The sequence below is a fragment of the Erythrolamprus reginae genome, chromosome 1, assembly GCF_031021105.1.
Source record: "Erythrolamprus reginae isolate rEryReg1 chromosome 1, rEryReg1.hap1, whole genome shotgun sequence".
In the NCBI taxonomy this organism is placed as follows: Eukaryota; Metazoa; Chordata; class Lepidosauria; order Squamata; family Dipsadidae; genus Erythrolamprus; species Erythrolamprus reginae.
This window is the reverse complement of record NC_091950.1, coordinates 421725733-421738371: the sequence shown is the minus strand read 5'-3', so window position 1 is coordinate 421738371 and position 12639 is coordinate 421725733. Positions and strand designations below refer to the sequence as shown.

The window sequence follows — 12639 nt, the reverse complement described above, 5'->3', positions numbered from 1 at the left end:
TTCGCAGGTTCGAATTTCGCGAATAGCCTATACCACGGTTTTTCAAAAAACATTAATTAAAAAAACCTTCGCGTTTTTTCCCCTATACCACGGTTTTTCCCACCATATGTCATCGCCAAACTAATAATTTTTGCAAATAAATAACAAAAAAAATAATTATTGTTAATAAATAATTATGTTTATAAATATCAGGATCACTAAGTGTCTTATTCAATGGTGAGTACCAGTAATAATGGTGAGTAAATGGTTGTTAAGGGAATGGGAAATGGTAATTTAGGGGTTTAAAGTGTTAAGGGAAGGCTTGTGATACTGTCCATAGCCAAAAATGGTGTATTTACTTCCGCATCTCTACATCGCGGAAATTCGACTTTCGCGGGCGGTCTCGGAACGCATCCCCTGCGGAAATCGAGGGAACACTGTATTTTATCTTAGAATGGATATATGTTTATCCCAGGCATGTTTAAATTGAGTGACTGTGGATTTACCAACCATGTCTGCTGGAAGTTTGTTCCAAGCATCTACTACTCTTTCAATCAAATAATATTTTCTCACGTTGCTTCTGATCTTTCCCCCAACTCGCCTCAGATTGTGCCCCCTTGTTCTCGTGTTCACTTTCCTATTACAAACACTTCCCTCCTGGACCTTATTTAACCCTTTAACATATTTAAATGTTTTGATCCTGTCCCCCCTTTCCCTTCTGTCCTCCAGACTATACAGATTGAGTCCATTCAGTCTTTCCTGATAGGTTTTATGCTTAAGACCTTCCACCATTCTTGTAGCCCGTCTTTGGACCCGTTCAATTTTATCAGTGTCTTTTTTGTAGGTGAGGTCTCCAGAACTGAACACAGTATTTCAAATGTGGTCTCACCAGCGCTCTGTATGGTGCTCTATACTGCTTCCGCCCTCTCCCCTAACTGGAAGCTCATCGCAAAATTTTGGCACCAACCAGTGACAGGAGCCACAGCAGGGGGATGAAAGGCTCTAGAGTATAAAAAACAGCACAATGGGCAAACCGGAAGTCTGTTTTTCCAAACTTCCGGTTTGCCCATTTGGCCATTTTTTCACTGTCCCAGGCTACAGTGAGGCCTATGCGCATGCGCGGGGATGGGAGTGGTCATGGTTGTACACAGGTGCAGCATGAGGGGCGCGCATGCACGGGGGGAGGGAATGGGTGTGGGCAGGTGCGCATATGCTCGCACATGCACACACACACACCCTTTTGGCCCGCGAACCAATAAAGGTTTGCTGGCACTGTTCTAGAGAAATGTTTCCCAACCTTGGCAACTTGAAGATATTTGGGCTTCAACTCCCAGAATTCCCCAGCCAGCGAATGCTGGCTGGGGAATTCTGGGAGTTGAAGTCCAGATATCTTCAACTTGCCAAGGTTGGGAAACACTGTTCTAGAGTCACCTGAGGTCATTCTTTATTTTCCTTTGATTGGGAAAAAGAACAGCGCACAGGCCTTTCCCAGCCATAGTACTACTGCTGCAGTTACTACTGGTGTAACCCCTATAGATTACAATAGGGGTCCTCAAAACCTGGCAATTTTAAGACATGTGGCCTTCAACTCTCCAGCCAGCTATGCTTAAAACTTGCCAAGTTTGAAGACCTCTGGATTACAACTTTGGTAGCCATCACTTATTTTGATGCCCAGGAAGAAACTCTGGAAATAATTTTGATAATTTAATTTAATTTACTTGATTTATATGCCACCCAATCCCGTGGGACTCAGGGTAGCTTACAACAATAAAATGATACAGTGAAAGTGAAATATAAAGCAGTAAAAAGAGTAAAACCTCATTAAACTAAAACCCCAAACTAAACTAAGCAATCACACACATATGCATACCAAACAAATCGCAATTCAGCTGTGACTAGACTAGATAGCAGCCTCTGCAGGCAGTCCACGACTTACAACAGTTCATTTATGTTGTGGTTCAGCCTGAGGCTGCTCAGGGACCGGCTGTGTCTCTGCTGGCTCCATGCCCGGAGGAGGATGACAGCGAAGAGGACGGGGGAGAGGAAAGTCAGGAATGGGACGAAGGAGAACAGCAGGAGAGCCCGGGGGCGGGGGGGGGCTCTCCCCAGCCAGTAGCTTGGAGTCATTAGGTGATGAAGCACAAGCCGTCATTGACATGCGACAGAGATGTTCAGATCAACGAAAGGAGCAATTAAAGAAGTATTATCAGCACTGAATTAGGAACAGCTGGGCTTGGGTGTGGTCCTCCTTAGCAGGGTTTAAAAGGCAGGCAAGCCCTTGAAGCCATGTGGAGTGTTATCAGTTGGAGTTACGGTGACCTGCTTTGTTCTCGACGTCTCTGTTCCTGGCTTGTGGCCCAGCAGTTTTGAAGACCCGTGGGAGGTGTAGGTCTGCTATCTACAGCCTCGTCTTGGCAGCAAGAATCCTGTATTGCTGCATGGACTTTTGCCTTTGTGGATATATTTGAATATACAGCGTTTTCCTGTTTGTAAGGACATTTTCTGTTACCTGTATTTTTCTTGAATTTTATAAACTGCCTTTGCCTTTTACCGGTGTGTCTGTCTTCTCTTTTTGGGTTGGTCTTGGCTTCCGGAGTGACCCAGACAGAACAATTTATTACCATTTTTCACAGTTACAACCTCTGTAGCATCCCCGTGGTCATGTGATCAAAATTCAGATCTTTGGCAACTGGTTCACACTTACGACCATTGCTCTGTCCCAAAGCCATAGAATTCCCCTTTTTCGACCTTTTGGCAAGCAGAGCCAATGGGGAAGCCAGATTCACTTAACGACTGTGTGACTAGCTTACCAAGGGCAGGGATTCACTTAACGGCTGTGGCAAGAAAGCTCCTAAAACGGGGCAAAGCTCACTTTCACCAATATCTCCCTGAACAACAGAAATTTTGGTTCTCGGTTGTCGTAAGTTAAGGACTGGCTTTGTCAGATTTCTCTCTTAACTTACCTGTCTTTTTTTTTATTTTCTAGGAACTGCAGCACGAAAATATTGTGGCCCTGTATGACGTCCAGGTAAGTTTGTTTTTACGAGTCGTCCATTGCACATTTTTTCTTAAAAGGACCTGTGTCACTGTACAAAGTCTCCTTGGCTCTCACCTGTTTTATTTTTTGCACGCAACACCCCCTTTTTAATGGTGATGGTTTGGTATCGGTGTCACACCTGGGAATATGTGCATTCCGCCAAAGCATAGGAAATATTTTATTGTGAAGGGGAGGCATGCCTTTTTGGTTGACAAACATATGAGGGCTTTCTGGGAAGTCAAGGCACATAGCTCTCGCGGGGGATGTTCGCAGGGGAAGTTGGTATTACTGTCGCGTAGTGGACAGCCAGTGGAAGAGAACCAGCAGTGCCAGTGGTCAGTAGATCATCGACTGGTGTTGTGGTGAAGGTTAGAGAGGAGCGTCCTCATTCCGTTTCCCTCCAAGTGCAAAGTGCACACTGTAATACGCTTCCTGAATGCTAAGGGCATGAACGCTGCTGCGATGGAGATCCAAGATTTCTCTTGCCGATTGCTAAAGTTTTGAATTTTGTGGTTGAGGGAGAGCGGGTATGGCGCCACTGCATTGATTGACGTTTGCTCTCTGGAGTAGGGTGATATTATTATTATTATTTATTAGATTTGTATGCCGCCCCTCTCCGAAGTCTCGGGGTGGCTCACAACAGTAATAAAAAACAGTATAACAATGGAACAAATCTAATAATAAAAATTATATAAAAACCCCAACAATTAAAAACCATACAGCACATACATACCAAACAAAAAATATAAGAAAACCTGGGAGAGATGTCTTAGTTCCCCCATGCCTGGTGATATAGGTGGGTCTTAAGTAACTTGCGAAAGACAAGGAGGGTGGGGGCTGTTCTAATCTCCAGGGGGAGTTGATTCCAGATGGCCGGGGCCGCCACAGAGAAGGCTCTTCCCCTGGGGCCACCAAACAACATTGTTTGGTCGACAGGACCCAGAGAAGGCCAACTCTGTGGGACCTAATCGGCCGCTGGGATTCGTGCGGTAGAAGGCAGTTCCAGAGGTATTCTGGTCCAATGCCATGAAGGGCTTTAAAGGTCATGACCAACACTTTGAATTGTGACCGGAAACTGATCGGCAGCCAGTGCAGGCCACGGAGTGTTGTAGAAACATGGGCGAATCTAGGAACCCCCACAATAGCTCTCGCGGCCGCATTCTGCATGATCTGAAGTTTCCGAACACTTTTCAAAGGTAGCCCCATGCAGAGAGCATTGCAGTAGTCGAACCTCGAGGGCATGAGTGACTGTGTGCAATGACGGGGTGGCAAAAAAAAAAAGGCAGTGTTATTTTTGGAAAAACAAGTGTACTATGTCTCACATAGAATAGAATAGAATAGAATTTTATTGGCCAAGTGTGATTGGACACACAAGGAATTTGTCTTGGTGCAGATGCTCTCAGCGTGCATAAAATAAAATATACATTTGTCAAGAATCATGTGGTACGACACTTAATGATTGTCATAGGGGTCAAATAAGCAATGAAGAAGCAATATTAATAAAAATCTTAGGATATAAGCAACAAGTTACAGTCATACAGTCAACATGGGAGGAAATGAGTGATAGGAATGATGAGAAAAATTAGTAGAATAGAAGTGCAGATTTAGTAGAAGGTCTGACAGTGTTGAGGGAATTATTTGTTGCCGGGTTCAGCTGTAGCCGTAAGTCGAGGACTACCTGTGTAGGTTGGGTTTCTTTTAAAGACTGCCTTTTTTTTCTCAAACCTTTCTAGGTTTGAAGGTAGGAATTGATTTGGCAGGTGCCCGCAGTAGGGACTCAGTTGATATTCTTCTGTTACAATCGGTCACTTCCATGCCATCAACTTTATTAATATTTTATTAATAAATTATTTTTAAAAAAATCTTCAGTTGGTAGCGATTCTTCCCAGGATCGCTGATAAATAGACTTATGCAAATGGACATTGGTGAAATGATTGTAGATGGCTTAAAGGCAAAATTCCAGGTTGTTTTTTTTTTAAAGTCTTGCAGGTAGAAACATAGAAGATTGACAGCAGAAAAAGGCGTCATGGTCCATCTCGTCTGCCCTTATACTATTTCCTGTATTTTATCTTAGGATGGATCTATGTTTATCCCAGGCAGGTTTAAATTCAATGGATTGAATTTAAACATGCCTGGTAAATTCAATGGATTTACCAACCACATCTGCTGGAAGTTTTTTCCAAGCCTCTACTACTCTTTCAGCAGAATAATATTTTCTCACGTTGCTTCTGATCTTTCTCCCAAATAGTAGTCCTCGACTTACAACAGTTCATTTAGCGACCTTTCAAAATTGCAACATGACTGAAGTGGGGGACTTACAGCTATTTTTCACAACCTTGGCAACCTGCCCTCAGTCACATGATCCAAATTCAGACGCTTGGCAATTGACTCACACTTATGTCGGTCGCAGTGCGACCCCCCTGTTTTGACAAGCAAAGTCCATGGGGATGCCGGATTCACTTCACAAACATCTTACTGCGGGGATTCACTGAACGGTGGTGCCAGGAAAGGTTGCAAAACAGGGTGAAGCTTACTTAAATGTCTCACTTAACAACGGAAATTGGGCTCAGTTGTGGTCGTAACAGTGGAGAACTGTCCATATATCCTAAGCTGTAATCTTAGCGAGACCGAAGTTCCAAACTGTGTGCAAAATTGGTCAGTCAAGCTTTGTAGCTTTATGCAACATGAGAAAATATTATTTCAATGAAAGAGTAGTAGATGCTTGGAACAAACTTCCAGCAGACGTGGTTGGTAAATCCACAGTAACTGAATTTAAACATGCCTGGGACAAACATAGATCCATCCTATGATAAAATACAGAAAATAGTATAAGGGCAGAGTAGATGGACCATGAGGTCTTTTTCTGCCATCAGTCTTCTATGTTTCTATGGCCCTTTAAAAGGCTGGTGAAATTGAAAAAATAAAATTAAGCATTCAAGCCTCATGGGTTTTCGCCTCCCTTTCTCTTCCTCGCCTCCTTTGCTTCTCTTCATTCAAGGTGGAAAGATTATTAGCATAATGTGCTTGAGGCCAGATAATGTGCTGCTTAAGAGGCAGTGAACGGCATCTCCCGGCAATGCTTGGATGCTGTGATGTTTATGAAATCACAGGTTTATCCTGTGGTCAGCAAATTGCCTGACACTTCCCCTGTTTGTCTGGTGTGAGCAAGGTGTGTTCCCCTGGTTGACCGATTCACACTCAACGTGTAGTGCTCAATGGAGCTACATCTACATGGAGGGATATATATGTAGTGGAAAACTCCAAGGCTCTGTTTTTAGGCTCAGGACTCTTCAACATCTTCATCAATGACTTGACGAGGGGATTGATGGGGAACTCATCAAATTTGCAGATGACACCAAACTGGCAGGAATAGCCAACACTCCAGAAGATAGGCTCAGGATACAGAAGGACCTCTACCGACAAACACCTCTACTCACGAACTTTTCTAGATAAGAACCGGGTGTTCCAAGATTTTTTTGTCTCTTCTCAAGAATCATTTTCCACTTACAAACCTGAACCTCCGAAACTGTAACCGGAAAAGGCGGGGAGAAGCCTCTGTGGGGCCTCTCTAGGAATCTCCTGGGAGGAGATGGGGCCGGAAAAGGCGGGGAGAAGCCTCTGTGGGGCCTCTCTAGGAATCTCCTGGGAGGAGATGGGGCCGGAAAAGGCGGGGAGAAGCCTCTGTGGGGCCTCTCTAGGAATCTCCTGGGAGGCAACAGGGCCTCCACCCTCCCTGTGGTTTCCCCAATCGCACGCATTATTTGCTTTTACATTGATTCCTTTGGGAAAAATGGCTTCTACTTACAAATTTTCTACTTAAGAACCTGGTCACGGAATGAATTAAGTTCGTAAGTAGAGGTACCACTGTACTTGAACAATAGCTGCTATCTAACAAAATGAAATTCAATAGTGAAAATAGTAAGGTTATACATTTAGGCAAGGAAAACAAAATGCACATGTACAGTACATGTGGTACCTTGCTCAGCAGTAGTAACTGTGAGGGATCTTGGAGTCCTAGTGGACAACCATTTAAATAGGAGCCAGCCGTGTGCAGCAGCTGCCAGAAAAGCCTACACAGTCGTAGGCTGCATTAACGGGGAGAGAATCAAGATCACATGAAGTGTTAATACCACTTTATGAGACCTTGGTACGACTACACGTGGAATACTGCATTCAGTTTTAGTCAGCACGATGCAAAAAGGATATTGGGACTCTAGAAAGAGTCCAGAGAAGAGCAACAAAGATGATTAGGGGACTGAAGGCTAAAACATATGAAGAAGGGTTGCTGGAATTGGGTATCTCTGGTTTAACGAAAAGAAGGACTAAGGGTGATATAATAGCAGTATATTCCAGCATCTCAGGGGTTGCCACAAAGAAGAGGGAGTCAAACTATTCTCTAAAGCACCTGAGGGTAGAATAAGAAGCAATGGGTGGAAACTAAGCAAGGAGAGAAGCAATTTACAATGAAGTAGAAATTTCCTGACAGTTAGAACAATTAACCAGTGGAACAGCTTGCCTTCAGAAGTTGTGAGTGAGACAACACTGGAAGTTTTTAAGAAAAGGTTGGACAACCCTTTGAAGTGGTGTAGGGTTTCCTGCCTAAGCAGGAGGTTGGACTAGAAGACCTCCAAGGTCCCTTCCAACTCTGTTATTCTATTCTATTCTATTCTTCTTCTCTTCTATTCTTTCCTTCTCTTCTCTTCTCTTCTACTCTCTTCTTTTCTTATTCTATTCTATTCTTTCATTCTTCTCTTCTATTCTTTCCTTCTTCTCTTCTCTTCTACTCTCTTCTTTTCTTATTCTATTCTTTCCTTCTTCTCTTCTCTTCTATTCTTTCATTCTTCTATTCTCTTCTACTCTCTTCTCTTCTTTTCTTATTCTATTCTTTCCTTCTTCTCTTCTCTTCTATTCTTTCATTCTTCTCTTCTCTTCTACTCTATTCTATTCTGTTCTTATTCTATTCTATTCTATTTCCACTACTTGAATTTGATTTCAAATTTTAGGACTTCCCCAAATATGGAAACAAGATGCAGCTGCTAATATTATTATTATTTATTGGATTTGTATGCCGCCCCTCTCCGCAGACTCGGGGCAGCTAATAACAACGATAAAAACAGCATGTACAATCCAAATAATAAAATAACTAAATATGCTGATCATTCGGTTCTGCTTTGATATTTTAGCAGCTATTGTGTCTTTTATACAGACCTAGCAGTGAATCTGCTACTCATCCCACGGTTTTGGCCGCACCCTTGCCAGCCCAACTTAATGTTTCTATATGAAAATATTTTCTTTCCTGTATCTTTCCTTTCTGCATCTCCTCGGGTGTGTTTCCCCTGGGGAAAGTAAGAGCAGAAGTCCAATTTTTTCCCCCTCTCTTTGAATCCCTTACTAATTTTTCCTACCACCAGCAAAAATTGTAGGAAGGAAGTGGAACATCACAGCTGCAATGCAGCTTGTCTTGGGAAAGAGACAGAATCTCCCCTGAAACCCAGATGAACTTGTACTGCACCCCACCTGCATTTATTGTGGTTTGCCTGTCGGATCCGCCCCTTCTGCCCCCCCGCCCCCCCCCCCCAAAGCTGGAACTTCCATTCCTGAGGAATTGCTGTAATTTTTGTATTTCATTCACACATTTCCTCTCCCAAAACATAGGATGTAAAACATCATGACTGCCTAAGGTTGCTTTTGTGTTTTCTGATGCATGGGCTACTTATATGGTGGAAGAATGGTGGAAGGTCTTAAATATAAAACGTATCAGGAAAGACTTCATGAACTCAATCTGTATAGTCTGGAGGATAGAAGGAAAAGGGGGGACATGATCGAAACATTTAAATATGTGAAAGGGTTAAATAAGGTCCAGGAGGGAAGTGTTTTTAATAGGAAAGTGAACACAAGAACAAGGGGACACAATCTGAAATTAGTTGGGGGAAAGATCAAAAGCAAGATGAGAAAATTTCTAAGTTCTAAGCTTTCTAAACCTGGGATTGTAAGGAGTTATTATCCGGAGTTATCCTGTTATTCATTCTTCTCAGTGCTTGCTTTAAAAAAATATTTTCCTCGTTTAGCAGAAGGGTTTTAGTTCTGCATGAACTTCTAATCAGGAAGGAAGGGCCCGCCGTTTCTTCTTCGGGAATGTAACTTGCCTCTTGTCTCCTTCCGGGATAGTTGAAAAGGTGGCTGGCTTGGCAAACGTCTGCCGTGAAGCTTTTCCTGTTTGGTGGCCATGCCAACAAGAGTTGGAGGTTTGGTCGCTCTTCCCAGCTCTTGACATAATTGATTGGCTTTTTACAGAGGAAAGGATGCGTGCGAACGAACATCAGCGCCTCGAGCCTACCGCCTGCAACGCCTGTAATGAAATACAAGACTTGGCAGGCTGTTTGGACGTACAGTAGCATAAATCACTGGGTATCACGCAGTCAACAACTATAAAAGGCTGAATGACTTTTCCATGTTAAGATACTTGACAACACGGGACTAATATTTATGACGTAACCTGCCCACGCTCATTTGTCGAGATTGGCAGCCTTGGAAATCGAATAAACAAAAACAATATACGTAGTCTGCAGAGCAGAAAGGAATCTTTGAAGAGCCAAGTCCTTCCCAATTCTTTGTTTTTCTCCTTTGAATTGCCCCTCCCTTGAATTGCTGAACATTCCCACTGGTTTCCTTTTCTTTCGTTGGCATTTCTTGGGGTAGGAATAGGAGGGCTAACACTTTGCCTTTGTGTCTTGTTTTTGCAAGTATCATTTCTCGCTCCAGTTTAGCTTCACTTTACCCCAATGTTTCTCACACTTAGCAACTTTCAGCTCTCAGAATTCCCCAGCCAGGAAACTGGCCGATTCCACTTTTTCCAATTTGATGGCGGTTGTGTTCTGACCACTACTAAAATCTCTCTATATAAAAGCTAAAAGCCACTCACTAATTGCAAAATCTCCAGAACTGTAAAGCCTACAATGTTGAAACTTGGCACGTATATTCCTCTTGGCTTCTAGGTAGTCTCTTAAGAAAGGATTTTTCGAAATGTCCATCAGGTCATTAGTATCCTTTATACAGCATTATATTAACACACTCTGATGCTAAGCAGTTAGATGTTCTACTCCCCCTCCCCACCTGAAAAGAACCCTGTTCCAATTGCCAATTAACACACTGATGTTACCCCTATGCTAAACCGGCATGGGCGTGGCCAGCACAAGACTCATCTGGCCTATGGGCTGTGCATTTAGACTATTTTTTAAATTATTATTATTATTATTATTATTATTATTATTATTATTATTATTATTATTATATTTGTATGCCGCCCTTCTCCGAAGAGAAGGGCGGCATTCTACTACCTTCTACTCCCCCTCCTCACCTGAAAAGAACTCTGTTCCAACTGCCAGATGCGTTATATTAACACACTCTTATGCTATCCCTTCACTAAACAGGGCATAGACGTGGCTAGCAGTTGACTCATTGGGCCTGCGGGCTGGGAGTTTAGACATTCTACTCCCCCTCCCCACTTGAAAAGAGCTCTGTTCCAACTGCCAGTTGCCTTATATTAACACGCTCTTATGCTATCCCTTCACTAAATAGGGCATAGGCGTGGCTAGCAGTTGACTCATTGGGCCTGCGGGCTGGGAGTTTAGGTATCCAGCTAATATAGATAGATAGAGGGTGGGGGGAGTGGAGAGGAGAGGATTAGATAGGTAGGTAAGAGAAACAGCTAAGAGTGAATTAGGTACAGATGGATAAGTGATAGGTAGAGGGGTATAAATATAGAAGGTAGATTAGGGATGGATGGATGTGGGAAAGAAAGAAAGAGAAAGTGGGAAAGAAAAAAGAGAAAGTGAGAAAGAAAGAAAGAAAAAGTGGGAAAGAAAGAAAGAGAAAGTGAGAAAGAAAGAAAGAGAAGTGGGAAAGAAAAAAAGAGAAAGTGAGAAAGAAAGAAAGAAAGAAAATGTGAGAAAGAAAGAAAGTGAGAAAGAAAGAAAGAGAAAGTGAGGAAGAAAGAAAGAAAGACAAAAAAGTGGGAAAGAAAGAAAGAGAGTGAAAAAGAAAGAAAAAGACAAAGTGAGAAAGAAAGAAAAAAAAGTGGGAAAGAAAGAGAAAGTGAGAAAGAAAGAGAAGGTGAGAAAGAAAGAAAGAGGGAAAGAAAGAAAGAGAAAGAGGGAAAGAAAGAAACAAACAAAGAAAAAGTGGGAAAGAAAGAGAAAGTGGGAAAGAAAGAAAGGGAAAAAAGTGGGAAAGAAAGAAAGAGAAAGTGAGAAAGAAAGAAAGAAAGAAAGAAAGTGAGGAAGAAAGAAAGATAAAGTGAGGAAGAAAGAAAGATAAAGTGAGGAAGAAAGAAAGAAAGATCGGAAAGAAAGAAAGAGAAATTGGGAAAGAAAGAAAGAAAAAGTTGGAAAGAAAGAAAAAGTGAGAAAGAAAGAAAGAGAAAGTGAGAAAGAAAGAAAGAAAGAAAGAAAGAAAATCACATGAAAAACCGAGCCCTACCGTCCATTGTATCAAAGTCTGCTAAAACGATTAAAGCAGGGTTCCTGCCAAGGCCGGCCTCCCTTTTTGCGAGACAGCTGTGTTTACACAACACAAACTTAGTGACGTTGCCCTGTGGAACAGTTTTCCTCCACCTTAGCAACTCCCTTTAAGACACGTGGACTCCAGCTCCCAGAATTGCTGAGGTGGGGAAACGTTGCTGCAGAGCAGAGATTCCAAAACTTGGCAACTTTAAGACTTGTGGACTTCAACTCCCAGAATTCTCCAGCCAGCAGAGCTGGGAGTTGAAGTCCACAAGTCTTAAGGTTGCAAGGTTGAAGACCTCTGCTGTAGAGGCCTTGCTTTGTCAAATTCCTAACCTCCTTGGGCAGCAAACAACACTGGAACCCCCCCCCCCCCTATATTAACCCATTTCTTCAACAGAATCAGTAACGTTTGTGTTCTAGGAGGCTCCATGGAAAGATTGGTATATAAAAGGCTGAAATTATCAGAAAAGACGAGAGAGGGAACGGAAAACGGAGACGATAAACAAGTTTTCTCTTATTTTCTCGTGTCCCCAAGTTTCTAGTTTGCATTTTAAGGGGAAGCAGGTTTTTGTTTTGCCCGTCGGGCCGATGACAATCGCTGATCAGATTTAAAGGGCGTTTGCCCAGGAGAAATGTACGGGTTGGAAAGAAATTGTGCAGAAATTGACATTTCCTCAAGATTAGATCAGATTAGAAACATAGAAGGCTGACGGCAAAAAAAGACCTCATGGTCCATCTAGTTTGCCCTTATACTATTTCCTGTATTTTACCTTAAGATGGATATATGTTTATCCCAGGCATGTTTAAATTCAGTTACTGTGGATTTACCAACCACGCCTGCTGGAAGTTTGTTCCAAGGATCTACTCCTCTTTCAGTGAAATAGTATTTTCTCACGTTGCTTTTGATCTTTCCCCCAACTAACTTCAGATTGTGTCCCCTTGTTCTTGTGTTCACTTTCCTATTAAAAACACTTCCCTCCTGAACCCTATTTAACCCTTTAACATATTTAAATGTTTCGATCATGTCCCCCCTTTTCTTTCTGTCCTCCAGACTCTACAGACTGAGTTCATGAAGTCTTTCCTGAATCGCTTTATGCTTAAGACCTTCCACCATTCTTG

At 42.5% G+C, this 12639-nt stretch overlaps 1 protein-coding gene across 1 annotated transcript in view; it reads left to right on the top strand.

The window, feature by feature from the left end:
- ULK2 (unc-51 like autophagy activating kinase 2) overlaps window positions 1-12639 on the top strand; it is a 161999-nt gene that overhangs the window by 17659 nt on the left and 131701 nt on the right. The window contains 1 exon segment of the mRNA XM_070735424.1: window positions 2966-3007. Within this exon segment, the coding sequence (XP_070591525.1) occupies window positions 2966-3007 (42 nt within the window).